This window comes from Cheilinus undulatus, linkage group 9, assembly GCF_018320785.1.
Source record: "Cheilinus undulatus linkage group 9, ASM1832078v1, whole genome shotgun sequence".
Taxonomy (NCBI): domain Eukaryota; kingdom Metazoa; phylum Chordata; class Actinopteri; order Labriformes; family Labridae; genus Cheilinus; species Cheilinus undulatus.
This window is the reverse complement of record NC_054873.1, coordinates 40,648,083-40,668,668: the sequence shown is the minus strand read 5'-3', so window position 1 is coordinate 40,668,668 and position 20,586 is coordinate 40,648,083. Positions and strand designations below refer to the sequence as shown.

The following is a 20,586-nucleotide window of genomic DNA, read 5'->3' as shown; positions in this document are numbered from 1 at the left end:
AAGCTGCCAATGCTGTGTATGGACTACAGGGTGGGGGACTCGTATTTTCTTTTAACTCACTGTGCGTAAAGCACTTTGTGTTACATTCTTTTGTATCAAAAGTTCAGTACAAATAAAGATTGATTGATATTATTTATACTAAGGATAAATAATCAGTTCTAAAAGAAATAATCAGTATATTTCAGTATTCAAAATAAAGAGAGCATCTTGCATTTTTCATTTAGATGCTGGAGCCTCGGTTCAACTCTGACACCATGGCCATGCTGCTGAACATCCCTCCCCAGAAAACTCTGCTAAGACGCCACTTAGCCACCAACTTCAACAACCTCGTGGGAGGACAAGCTCAGCAGGAGAAGAGGGAGTACATGGAGGCAGCAGGCTACACCCCTCTCAATATCACAGCTAAAGTCAAGGTAAGAACTGCAGACATCAGTATGCAGGATGGAAATGAAAAAGAAGCACTCAAATGCACAATGCTGCAATAAGGGAACACACACAGCCATGGTTTCTGCATATATGAGAGAAAGCACCTTAATCTGAGGTGAAAGCCCGGTGTGTCAGCTCAGTTTAAGCTCTGAGCTCTTCACTGTGTTTAAGCTGGTGAAAGCAGAGTAAACCCTGGACTGCTCTGCTCCTCCTTACAGCTTTTAGACTCCCCACTCAGAAGCACCCCTGCTCTAAGCCCCTCTGTGCTCTCTGGATGAGAAATGGAAGAATAATCCATCCTGAATCACAATGCACACTTTATGTTGACCCATTTATGACCTTGGACTCTTAGGTCTAATTTCTGAAGCTACCATGTAAATTCTCATTATGATTGTGGAGGCTAAAGGAAGGCCAAAAAATGGAAATATACACAAAAAGATTAATTTGTGAGTTTAGTAAGTGCTGTGTGACAATCTCAGTGACTATAGTCAGCAAGAGCAAACATGCTGTGGACACATTTCCTTAAGCTGCTCCCTCTATTGTTGACTCATATTACTTTGAAGTAACACTAAAGAATCCACATGAAAAAAAATGTATGGTGACTTTTGGAAAAGTGATCAAATGAGCCTTTTTCAGCTGAAAAAATAAATATTAAAACTGCTCATCAAGATAATGCTTCACATATTTAGCACACATAATTATGCAGTAAGTTTTACTCAAAATCCACTTATTGTTTCTTGTTCTACATTTGTCATTGAAAACTTAAGTTAAAGAAGGCTGGGGCCAAAGGGGCCAAAAATTTACATTATAAGCACTTAGTAAAATTAAAATGAAACCCCTGAATTTAAATCTGAAGTTGCTTACTGGTATTCTAAAGTCCTCCAGTCACCAGAGTTGTCTGTGTATATTAAACTAAACAGGTAAAGATCAAAGCTGTGTGACTAAGAATAGGCCATCATTTTTGCTGTAGACGTAGCTTGTTTTGGTATAAATAAGTCCCGTCATTTAAGATAGTGAAAATTACCATGTCATTTCTTTTCATTGCAGCCAAAGAAGATGGGTTTGTCTAACTTGACTCACCTCAGAAGGAGAAGACCGGATGAATCCACAGACTATGTTTGTCCCATCGAGTCGTCTTCACCTCAATCAGGACAATCTGCAGCTAACGGTGTGCAGGTTCGACCCTATGCCGGTTTTAGAGGCCTGAGCCCTATTCTGGACCGAGAGCCTGACCGCACTAGAGACCAGGTGGGACAGGATGACAGCAAAGCTGACCCATCTCCATGACGACAGCTTCAAGAATATGGCGATACTGTGCTGACACACTTAACATAAGCCAATGGGCACTGCTACTATTCTGCCTCCTTTGCTTGTGACCCATTATACCTCAGCCCATCCTCTCCCTGCCCCTCTAAACCCCACCTATCAGCCCCACCCTGTGCCTTATAAGTGAAGAGATTCAGAGACGCCCTGATAACCCTGCAGACTGTCCTGTAGCCATAGCTGCAGGTCATGAAGGGTGTACTGACAACATGAATCTACACACTTGAAGTATTTTGATGTTAGTTTCCCTATCTGACTGACCCGACCTCAGCATCAAACCTGTGCCATGATCTAACTAATCATGAGAGAACACAGACTCTCTCTGGACACCACTTCCTGTTACATCACTTCCTGTAATCCGTATAATAAATATGGATATCTATTGTACAGTATTATGTATTTGTTCTAACATTTGTGCATCATCATTAGAGGATTTTATATGTGTACACCGTCATTAAGTTCAACTTTAAGTTTTCCACTTTCATAGTTCTATCACATGGTTGAAATGAACTTGTGCAATATTTGCATCATATTAAGGAGGGATTATATTTAATATTTATGTCATTGCAGAAGACAGGATAAAGCATGCTAGGTTTGAACCTGAGGTGATGATTTTGTACTGTTATTTTCATATTGACAGTATTGCTGTAATAGTATTTTTATAGTTAAGAAACCCCTGCTCCTTTTCAGGAAGCTTTGTGCTCTTGTAAATGTAAAAAAGAGGCTATCAAATCATTTAATAAATAAAATCATATGTGTGTGAAATTGATTTCCTCTTGCCCAAACCAAAAATGCTAAAGCCAAAATATACATGTAAATCTATAATATTAAATGATTTAATACATTTATGCAACGCATGAGGGCCATGTCTTTTCTTCATGAAGCAGCTGACAATTTTTTAACAAAATGTCTGCATTTCCCCAAAATAAAGAAGAATATGTGGTTAGGACTTGTTTAACTTAAGATAACAAATATGGAAAATATAAAGTAATCAACTTAGCTTAATGCTGAGCCAGAGTGGAGAACATGTGAGAACTCATCAACCACTAACCTGCTTTCATCTTCATTATCATCCTCACCATCATGGACGCCGCTGTCATAGCTCTTTATGACACCAGTGGACCAATCTGAGCAAAGATGGCTGCTGACTATTACCATGGTAACCCTGATAAATTTGATACATGATGTGTGAGTGCATGGAGGACAACTGTTTGACTGTTAATATTCCTTTTCTGCATACTTACTGGATTGCAAATTGTGCTAATTGCTATACAGTAAAGCTCTAAAACTCACCATTGTTTCACTGAAGGTGAGTCTTTGCGTGCAATCAGTCTTTAATGGGTTCATTAGACTGTGTGTCGTGTGTGTTGCAGATGGCGATCACAGAGGGCACCATGTTGCAAATAGAGGCTCTGTCTGAAAGCATCAACAACCTCACAGTAAGCACCAACACACACACAAGCTGCTGCTGCTGCTGCTAATGATGTGTGCAGCTGATTTGCTCACCAAGCAACTGCTCTTTAATGCTAGGAGCAGAAGTTTGAGTCTCTATGATGTAAAGCTGCAGATATTATCTGAGGGAGAAAGAACAGTTATACACCGCAGATCTATGTGGAAATGCTGTTGCTATGTCATAACTTCTAGAGAGAACCCTGCTATCTGCTGCTTCATGCATTACTGCTATCAGGAACCATCTCTTTAATATCCTGTATGGTATCTTATCAATTAAAATAAAATGATTGTGTATTTTGTCTTTTATGAATCTAGAAAATCCATTAAAAACTGCTTTAAATTATTCCTGTAGGGTAGCTTTGTGAAGCAGCAGAAAAACCTCATATACATGATTTGGCTTCAGCTGTGCTCTTCATGCTGTGATAACTTCAACAATCTGCTGTGAAAAAGACCTGCTGTTTTTTAACTCTGCTGTGAACCTGATGATGCTCTGACCTGGGATAACTAGTGAAAATCTAAAATCAAGGAACTCGATCCTCTCTCTAGGTTTGCTCTCCTCAGGGACCAAAATCAACATTTACTTTTAAACACACAGTTATTTCAGCATTTTTGATTGTAAGTGGATTTCTGGTTAGAATTAAATTTTTGAAGATGTTAAAATCGCATACAGTTAATCCTTTTATTCTTATAAATTATTACCTGAAATCATTGTATTAACTTTATAAAACTTAATGGCAGTCTGCCTCTGGGCCACCAGATTTCTCCTCTTTATGTGTATAAGTATCACTCCATACAGCACAGTTATGATTCTTGTGATTTCAACTATTTCAAGTTCCAAACAACACAGCAGCCACAGTCTGCATATCTGCCAGACGACCAACAGGCAAACAATAATGGCTGAAAAACAGTCCATCCTCACTTACATTCATAAAGATCCATGCATTGCCTCAAATCCACAGACACGTTTTTTACAATTCACTCTGTCTGAGCTGAGGAAGTACATAACTTCATGCAGGTGAAGCAGCATTTCATATTATAAAGGGGCATTTTGACTGGTTATTCAATAAGCTCTGTAAAGTGCAAGAGACAGTATGCTGTTGCTTCTGAAATGACATGAATGGAAACTGAATTGAACAGAAGTTGAAGATTTCATTAATCAGTTTTAAATTAACACCCATGTTAAAAAGTTTTTAAAAACTTTATGTTGATTGTTTATGATAAATGCAAAAATGGATATGTGTCCAGTGCTGCAAACCATGAATCAGTGTTAAATGAATAAGAGCCTGGGATGCTCTTACCTATTTACCATTTGTAGTGGTTCTAGATCTGCTTTCCTGATTCCAGGTCAGTGGCAAACATCAAGTCACAAGCTCTCTAACCCATAACCAATCCCGTGATGCTTTGCTTCCAGTACCTGCTCAGCCGAGACGAGCTGCGGAAAGAGATGCGACGGTCTCAGACTACGTTAATTTAAAGGACAATGACCCAGCACTTCTGGCTCACTAATGCTGTCAACCAGTCTGACACCTGTACCGTACCTCAAATGCCATCCTAACACTGCAGCGTGGAGCTATCACATCTACTTCTACCAGCCGCTGATACCTCATGAAACAACTACTCTGCAGTCACACTGCAGATACAGTAGACTGAGGAACACAAGGGGACTCTTACTGTGTGGAGATCAATAAAAAAAAATCTCAAATTTCTACATAAATGAACTGAGCTGTCAAAGTCCTTTGGGTCATTTTTTACTGCTTGTTTCTCTATGCAATGTACCCTAATAATACTGACCAACATGCTATACATGTTTATTCTGTGTGTTTTTTATGAATCATCTGATGTGAAGAAAATGATATCTTTTGAAGAGTGGGTGATGGAAAAGCACATGACTGTGTTAGAAAGGAGCCTAATGGAAAAATAACTGCAGGGAGCCACTTTATTGCATAACAAGAACTGTGTTCAGGTCATTTTTCCAAATGAATTCATCTAATTCAAGACATACTACAAGCAATAAATGCTGAAACAATCTTGTTATTTTAGAGCTGCTACATTTCATGTTGCTTATGCCAAATTCTGATCCTACCATTTGAAAGTTATAGCGGACAATTAGACTCATCAGTCATGGTAATGGTTTTTCCAGTCTTCTATTTACAGTTTTGATGAGCCTGGTAGCCTCAGTTTCCTGTTAGTTGACAGGAGGGGCACCCAGTGGTCTTCTGCTGCTGTCCAACTGCTTCAGTGTGTGATGTTTGTGTGCTTTTCTAAATTCCTCTGTCTTAACGACTAGTTACTTGAGTTATTGTGACCTTTATACCTGCTTGCACCAATCTGGCCATTCCCCTCTTACCTCTGCCATCAACAAGAATTTTAGCCCAGAGAACTGCCACTCTTATTCAGGCCATTGCCTAGAGATGGTTGTGTGAGAAAATCACATTCTTTTTTATTGTTATTATGTTTATGATTATTATATTTTTCTTGTACTCTTAACATCATTAAAAATAAGGGCCTTTCCCCAATGATTCTTTGATATTAAAGGTTGAATGAATGAATGAAAAAAATAACTTCTTTCTCATTCTGATGCTTGATTTAAAGTTCAATACAATACAATACAATACAATACAATAACTTTATTTATCCCCGCAGGGAAATAGAGACTGACAAACAATAGACTGTCTTGACTATGTCTAAATGTTGTAAAGGTCACATAAAATGCAAAATAAACTTTTTCAGGCTTTCCTAACAAAATATGTGCCCCTGGCCTGTCCACAATCACCCCAAGAATCAGAACACACACACCCCCCCTCCGTCTTTCAGAAAATGTGTGCTGAAACAAGCCGTTCTCACTTTTTCCCCTCATGATGTCATTTGGGGAGTTAGCACTGCCCCCAGGTTTGGTTGGCCCTCCCCGCTTGGAAGAAAATTCCGCCCTCTCTGGAGGATGAGGAGAGCTACATCTGTTAAGCCACATCTATTTCCTGAGAGGGGTGTAGTCAAGGGCGGAGTCAGACAGCTCAGTAACATTTAAAGCTACAGACACAGAAACAGCTCCTTCTGAGCAGGGCTGAAATGGGGGTGGGGGGCTTTAGACATAAAAAAAAATCCAATACTGGAGTGTTCTTTTAGAACCAAACTTCACAGGCATGTTTTGGGGTTTTGAGACGGATATAAACTTGTCTTAAAGGGGGAAAATATGTGACCTTTAATGCATTGCTTGGGAGAAAGTGACCTCAAAGGAAACAGAAGTTTACAAAAGTTTTGGTAAACATTTTTCAAATTAGCATCAATGTTAAAAGTTAATTAAAAAGAATTCATTCCTATCATTGATGAATGTTAATGATTTAATAGATATCTGTGCCCATTTTTGCAAACCATAAATCAATATTAAATAAATAAGAACCTGTGATGCTCTTACATATTTGACATTGTCATGCATAGTGGCTAGGTCCACATGCCTAAATGCATTCCAAGTGACTGGCTGATTGGATCTTAATCAATCAATCTTTGTTTTTATAGCACCAATTCATTACCAGTTATCTCAAGACACTTCACAAATAGGGCAGGTCTAGACCATACTCTCTGTTGTGGCCTTTTAAAAAAGACCAGCGTTATTTGCGGTAATGAACATTTGAACGGGTGTACCTAATGAAGTGGTCAGTGAGTGTGTTTTGGAAGTAATTCAGAAACTGTCATGATCAAAGCATTTGTCCCACAGAAAGCAAAGACAATATTTTTTCTTTATTCTTTTGAACCACAAATGAAACATAAAGTATATATGTTGGTCACACTGCAGATAAATCAATTTTAATTACATTGTTCAATATTAAAATATTTCTTAGAAAAAAAAACTTTTACCTCATTGTTTTTATTTTTAATGTCCTTATTTTTGCAGTAAAGGTTTGGATTTAGACAGAAATAGGGTCAGACTGCTTAACATGGTGGAGTATTTGGCAGCTAAAGGGAACTCCAAATACATGCTAATGTTGGTCAGCGTTTCCTGGAATTATTAAATAAAAACGATAACTTTTTGCTTTACATCATACATTTTCAACTAAATTACTAACAACATCCATTAGTGTCACTTAGGAAATCCAAGACATAGGTGTATTTTTGATGTATTTGTGTTATAACTTAACATAAGGCTTAGCTTTTATCTAGAAATACTAAAAGACGTTTTTTTTTTTTGGTTTTTTTTTTTAACAAAACACAAGTTACCTGTGTTCTAAAAGCGTAGCCACTCAGTATGCCCTTACTAATTAATTGACCAACCACCTGGCCTTTAGGTGCAGCCTGAGTAACAATGCTGTACCTACCCAACTGTACAGCCCTTATTGGCCTCAACAGCCCAACCCTGTTGACCAATAGGCAGAAAAGCCAGGTTATTACTGAGATTTTCAGGTGGGAACTTCCCTTTAACAGTGCTTTGTCTAGCTGGTCCCACAACACCTCAGGCTGGACCCACCCGCCGATCCCCATGGTAGCTCTCACTGCCCACCAAACCAACATTAAGACGTCCTTTATCATACCACCACCTTAAACAGATTCAGGCTCCTTGCATGCAAGCTCCAGTTAGCGACAATGCCGGCCTAGCTCATGCTCCCTAAAGGCTCCCACAAAACAACTACACCTGGTGCCAACATTACCCTATACAGTATACAGTATATATTATATACAGTATATAACATGATTAACAATCTGGTATCAGCTGAAATTAGATCAGTAGACCTTGTTGTCCTTAATTGTAGTAGTTCCCAAAGTGGGAGTCAGGGCCTCTTTTCAAAAAAGAGAGGGACATTTGAAATTATTTGAAGTGGTATATTTAAAGCATTATTCTAAAAAAATATCCATACAATGAGTTAAGTTTGAAATAGAATCACAGTTAAGAGTTTTGATTAATTTTGACGAGAAGTCCTTATAATAAAAATCTGTACATGATACTTTTGCAACGAGGTCAGCCTTGACCACCTCCACGACTGCACAAATGGCGTATGAACGTTACCATAGTGCTGTAGCTAATGTTGGCTGACAAAATAAAAGTACTTTGAAAGACTAGCCCTTTGACCTTTAACCTTCATTTGTTTCATGCAAAGGAATGAAGGAAGTGAGTAATGTATATGTTAAAACTTAATTTTAAAATGTTCTATGTACAGTGCTTAACAAATTTATTAGACCACCTGTCACATTTGTTTCAAAGACCATCCAGCATCATGAAGTGCTTTAATGTGGACTCTTTCATTTTCAGTGAGCTCTCCTTGTTTTACCATTTTGAACAGGAATGAGGGGATTAAATTTACTGTTTTCTACTACAAATTTCTGTTGTGATACTTTTAATAACCTGTGGGCTGCCATGGCTGATAGATCTGGGAAATTAACCTCACACTGAACAAAAACTTAGCATTGGCTATTGGCTGTTAACTTTTAATAAAGGGGATGAAATCAAAGAACTGTAAAGAGATAAACCGCTCGCTGAGTTTATACCCATCAAGACTGCCGATGTAATCGGTTCATTTGCCCTGTTCAAATAAAACCAAGCCTGGAAAGAGGTGAACAACTTTCTAATGGTCCAAAACAGAAATTCAGTCATATGTAGATCTCAGGGTTTTCATATGTTTACAGAAACTTTACTCAAACATATCTAGAGTGTTAACACACAAAGTTTGAATTTCTCTTTACAGGGACATTTACTTCCTGCCATCCAACTCTCTCAGCCTTTATACTTATATAGAACTACAGTTACATAAAAACTGCTCATTTTGCTCTGTGACTTTTCAAAAGAATGGCAAACTGAAAACTCAGTCCATATGTCCTCATTTGTGCTTATGTCTGAGAGGAGTCAGTTGAGCATTTGTTTACCCATCAAACCCTTCAGGCTTACCCTGGTTCTCAAGCTTCTGCTGCTAGATAACTTGTAAGATGAGTCTTTTGTTGACTTTTTCTTGAATTTGACAAGTTACAAACACCACACCCATGCTAACAGTGTCAGCACAAACTCCCCCACCAAACCTGAGACAGAAAATCCTCTTTCTGTACTGAGCTCCACAGACAGCAGCACATATACACATACATCCACGCACTTTGTATCTCAGCAGGGTAGGAGACAGGAGCAGCCAGCAGGCTGTGGACTTGGAACAACAGAAACTTCCATACCCATCCTGGTGAGTATCGAGAAGCATCTATAAAGTTGTTTTGAGAGTGGACAAAAATTTTAAAAAGTTGGATTTTAAGTGAGCCTCATGAAAAAATAATCGGCAATGTTTCCAATGTGGGACAAACTGGTTTGTAGTGTTCTACAGAACATTGCTCTTCACCAACCATACTGAATGTCTATTATAAGTAATAATTCTGATCTAATAGTAAAAATGTCTTTTTCCAGTGTATAAGGGAGACCAACCTCTGACCTCTGCCCAGGAACAGCATGGGTCAGACCATCCGCAAGCACACTCCTAGCCGCTTCCCCTCCTTTAAGCGTACCCCTAAAAGCCAGCCCCCCTACGATCAAAACTTATCACCTCGACCAAGTATCTTCTCCACGTTAAGAAGGACTCCAGTCGCCAAACCCAATGATTTCATTCCCCTGTTCATCGAATGCATCTCTGCCGCCTCAGCCAGAGCTCAAGAGTTCCTCGTCTTCAAAGACCCTGAGGACAAGTTCCACCCGAGCCCTGAGGTGTTCACTCAGGTTGGTAACTTTTAGAAAAGTAGCTTATAACATTTATTTACATTATTGTGATTGGGTAGCTTGTTGTGTACTTGTAACTTTTTGAGTATAATTTGAAATCAGTCATTGCATTTGTACATAAGTAGATTTGGGGGGAAGTACTGAACTTCACTACATTTTAAAGACCATCGATGAGTGAGACAAAAAACAACAGAAGGTTCTAGCTTTTTGTGACTGGCATGACTCTGGCCTGCAGTTTGGCTTCAACAACACAAAACAATAGCACTGAGCAAGAGAGTGATTCCACATCACATCCAAAAACAGCTGTTTTCACTTCATTTTTAGTGTGACATATCCAAACCACCTGGGTGGATCCATATTCTCTAGTTTTCATTGCACACTGAGAAAAAAAAACAGATTTTACTGTATAAGCCTGTCTGGTATCAGAAGTAGCTACTCAGTACTTTAACATCAAATGAATTACATTTTACTTTTACTTGAGTTGATTTTCAGACTTTTAATTTGACTTTTAACCAGAGTAACTGTACTTGAATACAACATTCTTGTACTTTTTCCCAAACTACAGTGTTTTTTAATATGTTGTCTTCCAACAGGTCTTCCTGATGACCTACATCACCCAGAGTGTCTGCCTTAACTTAACAGACACCTTTAACTGCACCGCCATGACACCCGAGCAGCGCATCCTTCTGGGGGCAGACTGGGTGTGGGCTCTGCTGGAGAAGCCTACAAAGAACCCTCGCATCCAGATTGCCGTGCAGGTCTTACACTTAAGCAGGGAGGACTGTGAGGAGGAAAGCATCCCCACAGATGTCTGCAGTGAGTCGCTCCTGATTGCCCAGAAAGAGTCCAGCAACAAAACCATGTGCGAGAGGATGGTAGACTTCTGCACCTCCATTGGCAAAGACTGCTACGCCCTCTTCTTGTTCATGGGGAAGAAAAATGACAAGGGAAATATTTACGGAGTCCTCAGCAACAACTTTGAGGCGGCAATCGGGAAGTGCAACAAGATCAACAAGGGTTTAATAGAGAACTTCTTTAAAGGCTCGAGGTATCTCCACACACCCACTGGAATGATGCAAGCCATTGTCACTAAGAGAGAAGGAGACCCTCTCACACTTATGATTAAATTCAGCTAAACCATAGGACTCATAATAATGAATAAAAACACTGTAATAATCAACTTTATATGTTCAAATAGTCAGATTGATACGTCTCTCTGCAGCCAGAGGAACCTTAACACAGAGGGCCTTTTGGAGAAGTTCTGTTTTATTTTCTCCATAATATTTACCAGCTTTACTCATGTATGATAGAGTATTCAACAGTTTCAAGAGTGAGTTCACCTTTCTGATGTTTACTCAGAGTACTGTTTTCTTAATATTTAATTTGCTAACTTGAAAAACAAGACTAATACTCCTCAACTGTATGTTCACATTTGATGAGCTTCAAGCGAGATACCATTTTAGTTCATTCATTTCTTTACAAAATAGTATTATGCCATTAATAGTGGGTAAAACTAGTTTAGTCCCACTACAGTGTATGACTGTTAAAACAGTAAAGGTTTTATATAGTGCTCTTTGACTGTTGATAGTATTTTCACTGTATGCTTTTCAATAGCAGAGCCAGGAATTGGCTTACAGCCCAAAGTGTTTAAGGTTGGTAATGTACGGTACTGCGAAGTGTTATGATAGATATATGCCAAAAGTAATAAATGATGGCATACAAAAGAACCCTGCTGATTACAACATAGGAAGTTTATTCTAGGCTTGCCTGACTAAATGTTATCTTTATTTCTAAGATTTTACTGCAGTGTAAAAGAAACTCCAAACATTGTATGCTTAATTTTACAATTTCTTATTTTAATTAACACAGTAAATCTATATCTAGAACCACAGTTTGCCTTTTATGTGTTTGTTTTTTTTACAGTGAGGAGTGACAGTTATAAACTTTTATGCTAAATCTACCCTTTCTATGTTACGTAAGATGTTGTGTTATAGTGCCAGAAGGATGAGGACACAATCAGAGAATCAATTAGATGTGAAACATGTTAATGGCTCTAACGGATAGGTTTTTTAGATAGATTTTCTGCATTTTAAATACTTTTTTATTATTCAAAATAGCTCAAAAATAGTTCAAATAATTGCCTGATTAACAAAAAATTCCAGAGAACATATCCGTAGACCCTCTTCAGTTTGGGCTTAGCTCAGAATAACCTGCAGTCTTACTACCAACTGAGCCACAGTCACTCCACATGAACTGTGCTTTTTTATTCAAAAGTAACGACAGGGTGAAAGGTTCTAGCATTGTACCATCATGAGGTCACTCAAGCTGAAGCAGCTTTATAAACATGACAACATGGGTAGAGTGAAAATTGTCATAACACAGCAGGTGTATCCTTAAACATCAAATAGAATCACATTTTTATTCTTTATCCCCAAGGTTACACTATTTTCTAAGTTTTATCATTTGATGTTTCACCTGAAAGTAGTAGGGCATCATTTCATTTTATAACAATATTTTTTTCTTGTTAATAGCAGCTGCTTAAATTTAAAGGAAGGAGCTATTGTATGTCTGTAAATAATACAATCTTTTGCAATACTTTTGCATGGGGGGGGGGGGGTCTTCTACCAAATAAGGCTTTTTTTTAAATGCTAGAAACATTGCATCAATATACAGCAGGGCCAAAACAAGTGAAATATTTTTGATAAGTATAAAATAATATTATAACATGATTTTGTATATCTTCAACAACTGAGTGTTTAGTTTTAAACATCACAAATTACTTGTGATACTTAACATTAGAATTAGATCTAACCATACATTTCTCAAAGTATGTCTGGCTTAGAAATTGTGATCCCTGTCAAAGTTGCTATGCTGTATTGTGTTTTTGTCTGTGTGTTTTAAAATAACATTTTTGCTGCTGCAAATTAACTTGAACTTTGGCTAGGCCACATGGACTGAAATCATAGTTCAACGTTTTCTAGCTGAATGTCAATTCATGGTATACATCTCAATATTTTTCTGTATAAGTTAACAGATTATTCCTGTGCCAGTAAAACTGTCTCACAAATGTCTCCCCTGAAGATGAGACTAAACCACCACCCATACAGATTCACATATGAACTTGGTGTCAACTGCAGTTTACTCCTTAAAAAGTCTCTAAAAGCAGTGCTTATGGCATGCCAAAAAGGAGGTGTAGTGGTAATGATTTCTTTATTGTTGTGATGACATGAGTGTACTGTGGCCCAGCACACTAAAGGTCTGCAAATGTTAAAACTTCCAAACACAAGGCAAAAAGAAGCAACTGACAAAAACTGTGAAAGCTGCTGGCAATGACAACTGCTATATATTTTGCTTGTTTGCTTACATGTGACTCAAAAGGGATCACAATAAAATCATTCTGTTTTAAATGTTTGCTGCTGGGAAATAGAATGAATCAGAGTACACTGCTGTATCTGCACATCTAGCATCAATCCTATCAGCCCTAGATGATGAAATGACAATAATGACAATACAGATGCGTGATACCATAATGTTCAACATGAACTAATGCTTGGCAGTTTATCAAGTTTCAATTTAGATTACATGAAAACAAGATAATCAAGTTTACGATTATTGTGCCACATACCATGTTGTCATGTGTGGTAAATAGAGCATGCCCTCCCTTCCTTTGCAGCACAGTGTGTGCTCTGCCCTCCTACCAAAGCTGCTGGAAGGAGCAGAGGGAAAGAAGTGAGAGCTAAAGAAGATGACAGAAGAGATCATCACTAGTTAACAATGAAAAAAATGTAATACAACTGAACGGGGTTTGTTACACAGTTGTTGCTGCCCGTCCTATTTATTTTAATCATTCTACATTCACACAAAGATGCAGATGTTATAAAAAATCAACGAGGAAACATCCTGTGAGGTGTGATCTCAACATAAATCAAAAAATGATTTTTGCCATGACTGAGCAGCACTAACATGAACATTTAACCATGGGCATTGTATGAAGCAGGCTAGAACAGTAACTGCAGGACTTTGACACAGCTTCTGTAACATAGCTTTAGATACTAACTTGTTGGAATGATGATTTACGTCTGTAAGGAGAACAGCCTTTACTCTTTGAGTCAGCTCGACCTAATGCATAAAGTTGACAGCTGGTAACAAAGGTAAACAACAATAGAGGGATGTACAAGCAAGTAGAGCTGTGCTTATTTTTTAAACATGACCGAAAAGCCCCAGATGAGCCTTTTTGTGGAAGGTTCAATGTTACAAAAAATCTACTTTTTTACTGCTTTTCCAGTGGCATACTTAAAAGAGGTCCAACCAACAAAATGAAAATCCCATCTCTCCTTGAGTTTTCATGTTTAGGAAAGATTTAACAGTAGGGTGTAAAAATAAGATTCATTTATTTAAGATGTATTTTTCTCATTCTACAATACAATTTACAAAATATTCAAGCATCCAAAAGGCACATTAACATTACAGTAAGTAAATCTTTTGCTTCTTGCATCAATAACAAGAGCTTTCTCAAATTACAAAACAGAGAAAAACACAATATAAAAGGCAAAAAGTGACATCAAGTCTTTGAGAGCCTTCTCAGGAACATTCATTTTCTTCACTATTGATGAGTCAGGAATGTTTCACAGAAAAAAAAAACACTAAAGGTGAATAAAGATTAGAGACTGATTCCATCATAGTTCATCCTTCATGTTGGATTCTTCTTTGTTGCTTTTATGCTCACACGTACACACAGCAGTGTTGTCGTCTGGCTGAGGCACCAGCTCCATGTCCACATGCTGTGTTGGCTGTCCTGTCTGCCGCTCCGAGTACATTTGCAGCACTCTGTAGTAGTAACAGTACAGTCTGCTGGGCTGCAGCAGCTCTCTCGCTGCTGTCTGGCCTATCCGGGCAATCTTTTCAGCTTCAGCATTGTTCTCCTTGGCCCACTGGATTTTCTGCAGGAGGTCTGACAAGTTTCTCTTCGCAGGAATGTAGTGAGTGCCTGCTTTCAGATGAGCGTAGAAGTATTCATAGTACTGAGAGTCCTGCTTTAGGACCAGACTGTTCCCGAGCATCAGGTAAGGAAAGCGGTATGCAGCCACCGTTCCATCCACATTCACCTGATACTTGTACTAAGAAAGGGAAAGAGTAAAACCATTTCCAATAACACATGATTTTATTTAGGGGAGGCTTTGTGGCCATGGTAAAGAATACAATAAAAGTTGCAAATTCATTTACTCTTCACTCACCTTGAAGAAGTCAAAGAATCCAACAAGTGGTGCCTTCCCTATATGCTTCTCCCTGTCCCTGAAGAAGAACCATCCAGTGATTCCTGCATCCAGCAGCTCAGGGTTCTCCTTAGACAAGGAGGCCAGGTAAAGACGTTCCTCACGACTGTCCCGACCACGGAAAAATGCTCGATCTGTTTTGTTCATCCATGGAGGCCCTGGAAAATTACAATAATTAAAATGTTAACACAAGGAAACCCTACAAGATTAAGGTACATATAATGCACCATATCGTTAGCCTTGTAGCATTATTAAGTCATATTTTAAGTTTTTCAGAAAAAGAAAAAGGCATAATGAATCAGTAGCATAAGGAGAGCAAAGTTAGGCAGATATCACAATTTGGCCAAAAAATGACTTAGGTAATTATGCTATGAGGCTAACGATGTGCTAAAGGAGTAGTGTGCACCCAATTTGTACCAAAAGTTAAGAATAGAGTGTTTAAAATGCATAGAGCTAAAAAATTCTTCGTGTTTTGACCATTCATCATACAACCTGTTAGCTACTTGCTGAACTGCTCTCAAGGTCAACATGACGATGGTTTATGCATCACCAGCTGAAAGGGGGTATATCACATAGTTAGGGCAGATCTGCTCAAGTCATTGTGCAAGAAAGGGGTGTTTAAAAATGAAGGCAGAGGGAGTGTCAGAAATCACACTGAAATAAGTCAGTTCAATTTTGCTGCTCTAAAGCCACTTTTGTCTGAAATAAATAGGAGGGAAATATCACACAGAGAAGTTTTATGGGTGGATTTATCACTTATTGTCTTTAATTATCAGCACTTAATGAAATCTGTGTTTGCATGAGGATGATAGAATAATAAGTTGTTGTTTTGCACTACACACCATGCTTCTTATTTCTTGATAAACTACAACTGCTCTCCAGTTGTCAAATCCAAATTGTGTACAGCAAAGAAAGACATTTTTGAATTGTTCTTGGATTTTCTTTTTGAAGTTGCTTCTTAGTAGGACAATATTAGGAGCCACTGCTTTCATTGCTGAAAGGTCGAGTTTATAACACATTTTCAATACTTCTATACTTAAAAAAAGCTGACATGAGCTTACTGGTGTGACTTATAATCTAGTTTACAGTGCAGAGACACCCATCTTCATGATCAAAAGTGCAGCTGCCACCATCACATATTGCACACCACCTGATGCAATTGAAAATGACCCTTCATTGTGGATTGCAAGGGACTGTTCACAGCTCACAATGTGCTGTGATACATGGCAATGAAGTCCAAACATGCAGAGGCTGGTAGAATTTCTTCTCCCTCATTAGGTCATAATGGTGCTTTAAAAGAAAAACTAGTGAATGTCTGTTCTCTGGTTTTGAATTTGATTTAGAAGAATCCTGAATTGAAGACAGCATGTGACCAGTGGGAGTAGGGAATCTCTGATCTGATGTGTTGTTTGTATGTCATCTTCACAACAATCTGAGCTGAGAGCTCCTCTTCTAGACTAAAAGAGCTACAGAGCTGCACAGAACTTTTATGTTGTGGACTTCACTAAATGCAATAAAAATCATTACGCAGAAAGGCAGTTAAAATCTTTTATCCACTTGGGAGAGGTCCAAAACAGACTGGGATTAATAAAATGGAGTGACCTAAAACCCAGATTGTATGGTCTTCTAATTCCTTTTTTTAGTAAGGTAGTAAGCCTTAAAAATGACAACAAGAACGCTTCAGCCTTAAGCTTCAATCTCCTCCAAGACTGAAGAAGCCCTATCATTCAGTCATGTGTCTTCATTTTCTTTTAAGACTAAGAGCTAAACTATTCACATTTTTCAGTTTGGGATTTTGTCAGTCACAGTGACTCTGATATCAAGATGACTTGACTTCCTCAGTTACAGCCCTGTTTCCTGAAAAGTTGAGACACTGAGTGTGAAGTTTTAGTAACACCAGAGTAAGGTTAAAAATAAAGAACTAAAACTAGTAGGATGAACACATATCAAACACTGAGACTAAGAAATGTCATTGTTTTTGGAAACTATATGCCCATGCAAATTTCCTGCCAGGAACACATTTCACAAAACACTTTGAAAAGCTTAACTGTCAACAGAAAAGCACCATAACAGGAGTGGCTGAGTCTACTGGGATGGAGAGATCCATTACTCTGTGAAAGAATGTACTAAAAACTAGAGCAGCAATAAATTACAAAGGTTTTTCTAAATGAAACTGCAAAGACAAATATTAGATGGTCATGATCTCAGAGGGTCCAGCATTTAAAACAGGCATGGTTCTGTGGTGGACATCACTGCATGGGCACAGACAAAATGGCCTTCCTGTAGCCCTCACTGAAAATATTTTGTCAACAGTATGGGTTGACCAATATTGTTTTTCTGGGCCCATACAATACTGCTTAGAACCAATAAGCATTTAAGTGCACATTTGACATATTCCACAAAACATGGATACTTCATTGATCATTGCTACAGGTGAATATCTATAAAAACAATAAAGAGTTTTTATCTCTGAAATCTTTATACCTTTTAATATTCATGCAGGTATTTAACAACAGTACAAGTATTCAGATAATTTCACTTAGGTACCTATACCACCTATGTACAAACTCTTACATAAGTGTGTGTTGAATTCAAAGTTTTACAATAACTCCATGACAAAACATACTTAAAGTAAAACTGTATAACTGGATTATAACAACTACTGCATTAATGTGTTCATTACTTCAATGTTTCAGAGAGTACAGATGGAGCTCGTTTAGATTTATTCTACACTGCTGACTGACTGCAGTTAGTAATACAGCTATGCTAGCCCGGCCCACAACAGCTGCAAGGAGCTACAAGGCAAATAAAGGTTTTGCATCAGTGGTGCTGAGCAGCGTCTCCAATTCAGACACCCTCACTACCAAAGCTAGAAACCTACTAAATACACTACGTACATGATAAAAAAGTAGAAGCATTTTCTGGTTATTTTATTAGGATTATAAATAAAATAATGATGAAGATAACTAGCCAAATGTCAGCCCCTATAACCAGTAATAGCTGGGTAGATAATCTGTTGACTTCTAGTCTGTGCTTTCCACAATGTGTGTGTCATCACTTTCTATTTTTAACATGACGTCCCAATTTTTCAGAGGATAGTACCTCAAAGAAATAACAGCTTAACTTTTCCTGTTAAGCAGGTGTCAAAGTGTCCTTTGTGCATTACCTGTGTTTCCCTGGACAGACAGCAGGTCAATAGTGACACCTCTCATGGTCTCCAGAGTGGAGTGTGTGACCTCGTACGTGGGGAGGACAATGTCACGTGTGTCAGTAGAGCCGCACCACGACAGGATTGGAACAGCATCTGTCCTCCTTGTCTCTAGTGGCCAGTCACCAACGTTGATGTAGAACTCCACATCAGGCACCCTCACCTTCAAGTAAAGTTCAAACGGGACTGCAATCACAGTCTCTTCACAGCTATGTCAGGATGATGTCCCAAACATAGAATTAAAACTCAGCAGTATGATATTTTCAAATACCTAGAATAAACCCAAAACCTTACCTTTCTCATCAGAGAGAGCAGCATTTCATCAGAGAACATCTTGAAGTCAGTGTATTTTCCCAGAGTGCGGCGGTACAGCTGGTTGTTGATGATAGTGTAGTGGATGAGACCTCCTCTGTTGCTGAATCTTAGAGGGACTTCCTGTCTGAGATAGTGCAGGTCGATATTTGGAAATGTTTTAAAGTCTGCCAGGATCTGAGGGTCCTCAGCAGGACACTGCATGATGCTCTCCCAGGCAGAGGCGTCTGATTCTGGACAGTCACAGTATTCATGATAGACTGGACCTGTGTAAGACAAATTATATGCAGGGTTAAATCATGAATGCAGATGACAGTCAGAGAAACATGACACTTGTTGCACCTACCCTGGTTCAGACAAAGCAACAATGTGATGTACATTGTATGGACTCAAAAATACTTTGAGGTTATTTTGGGCTGCATAAACTGAAAACTGTTACTCGTAGAACCCATGTCTGTGCTTTCTAATGCATGCCTTGACACATACCTTGGAGGTCATAGGGTGACTTGGCAACAGCAGCATCTTGATGAAGAACTTCAATCTGGAGGCCATTGAGTACTGTCCCATACAGCCGGTACCTGACCACGAAGGAGCCATCTCCTCTGTCCAGGGGTGGAGGAACGTGGATCCGGATGTGCTCCTTCTTGTTCAATGGACTTATCTTCACTTTAAACGTTTCTTTACCTAAGAATCAATGTAAATTGCATTTCAGTACCGTAAAATAATAATAATAATAACAATTAAGTGTTGCTGTCTAGAGTTTTGTGAATGGTATCCACGAATACACATTTTAAATCTGGTCTTTGTTGAGTGACACAAATTTATGTCGATGAGAGCACGAACGGACACTGTATATAATAGCATGCTTTACCTTTCAATGGGCTATATTAAGTAAAAACATGCCAAATGTGCGACATAAACTTTGTGTAACATAATCTTTTAGAGGATGCACCGTTAGCTTGCTAACATTACTCGGCGATAGCCGCACATTATGGCACTCAAAGCAATCCGTGTTTGTGGTCGTTTTACCTGGAGATAGAGTCAAGTTTTCTCCCTTTGAATCGACCGCCTGTATAAAGAAGTAGCGGACTGGTAAAACTGAGTCGGGTTTCAGCCCTGGACCCCAGATGAGACATCTCTCTGAGCTGATTCCTTCACAGTCAGAAATCGGGAAGTTTGTGCTGATAAATAGCATGAAAACTATTACCTTACAAAACTGACCACATAGAACAGACCTGACAAGGTCTGAGCTGCGTTCAGACACCATATTACTGCACATGCCAGAGGCTATACGTCTGGATTACTAATATTAACAGCAAAGTTTTCATAGAAACTCCTGAGCCGACATGTTGGTGAAAAGAAACACGCCCATTACCCTGAGGTGCCTTCATGGTATGTGGGAAATGTTAGCTGCAGCTTGCCATCACAGTCTGTAGTATGTGCTGATAAAGAATGGTTAGTTGTGACACTTTACCTGGGACCGAAATAGCTAGCACTCCAATAATAGAAACAAATACAGCTAAAATCTTCTGGATTTTAAGTCCTGAATCGTTCGTTCTTTATGAACAGGTCTTAATAACGTAACCAAATATTGGCTTCACCAACGTATCTTTAAATGTGTTTTTTTCTGTCTTTCCTTTTCTAATAAGTGAGGTTATACAAGGTCGCCCTCTACTGAGCTACAATATCAGCAGCGAGTTTGTAATTACCTACAATAAGGTCAACATGATGACTGCTTACAGAAACACAGAACATCAACAGATTACTGCTGTGTACTTTGGCCACTTCAAAAAGTTCATCCACTGAACGTATTTGCATTGTTTTGCCATTATGTTCAGTATTGAAACATGACCCTAGTAAATAAATAAACAGCAGCCTTTGTCTTGAATTGAAACCTCGTGTTTTGTGACTGTATT

At 38.6% G+C, this 20,586-nt stretch overlaps 3 protein-coding genes across 8 annotated transcripts in view; 2 read left to right on the top strand and 1 right to left on the bottom strand.

Moving 5' to 3' along the window:
* Positions 1-2,507, top strand: part of ppfibp2b (PPFIA binding protein 2b) — a 110,519-nt gene extending 108,012 nt beyond the window's left edge. For all 6 annotated transcript variants that reach the window (XM_041795183.1, XM_041795182.1, XM_041795181.1 and 3 more), the window contains 2 exons: positions 225-413; positions 1,474-2,507. In XM_041795183.1, coding sequence (XP_041651117.1) covers positions 225-413; positions 1,474-1,713 — 429 coding nt within the window. In that variant the 3' untranslated portion in view covers positions 1,714-2,507. The remainder of the gene's footprint in view (positions 1-224; positions 414-1,473) is intronic.
* Positions 2,508-9,284: 6,777 nt separating this feature from the next.
* On the top strand, positions 9,285-11,023 carry rep15 (RAB15 effector protein). The gene is made up of 3 exons (XM_041796642.1): positions 9,285-9,353; positions 9,572-9,877; positions 10,471-11,023. The coding sequence occupies exons 2-3, from the start codon at positions 9,614-9,616 to the stop codon at positions 11,011-11,013; spliced, it is 807 nt and encodes a 268-aa protein (XP_041652576.1). The 5' UTR covers positions 9,285-9,353; positions 9,572-9,613; the 3' UTR covers positions 11,014-11,023.
* A 2,583-nt stretch (positions 11,024-13,606) lies between these two features.
* On the bottom strand, positions 13,607-20,028 carry poglut3 (protein O-glucosyltransferase 3). Its single transcript, XM_041794773.1, has 6 exons — positions 19,700-20,028; positions 19,157-19,354; positions 18,653-18,936; positions 18,317-18,521; positions 15,112-15,308; positions 13,607-14,994 (listed from the first exon to the last, which is right to left on the bottom strand). Exons 1-6 carry the CDS (start codon positions 19,947-19,949, stop codon positions 14,554-14,556), a joined length of 1,575 nt encoding a protein of 524 aa, XP_041650707.1. The 5' UTR covers positions 19,950-20,028; the 3' UTR covers positions 13,607-14,553.
* Positions 20,029-20,586: the final 558 nt, after the last annotated feature.

Excerpts from the sequence above, each read along its gene's own strand:
- rep15 (XM_041796642.1), top strand. The coding sequence starts at position 9,614 with ATGGGTCAGACCATCCGCAAGCACACTCCTAGCCGCTTCCCCTCCTTT. Across the intron at positions 9,878-10,470 it reads GCCCTGAGGTGTTCACTCAG|GTCTTCCTGATGACCTACAT; the intron begins GTTGGTAACTTT and ends GTCTTCCAACAG.
- poglut3 (XM_041794773.1), bottom strand. The coding sequence starts at position 19,949 with ATGTGCAGTAATATGGTGTCTGAACGCAGCTCAGACCTTGTCAGGTCT. Across the intron at positions 18,937-19,156 it reads GTCACCCTATGACCTCCAAG|GTCCAGTCTATCATGAATAC; the intron begins GTATGTGTCAAG and ends TGTCTTACACAG. Across the intron at positions 18,522-18,652 it reads TGCTCTCTCTGATGAGAAAG|GTGAGGGTGCCTGATGTGGA; the intron begins GTAAGGTTTTGG and ends CTTTACTTGAAG.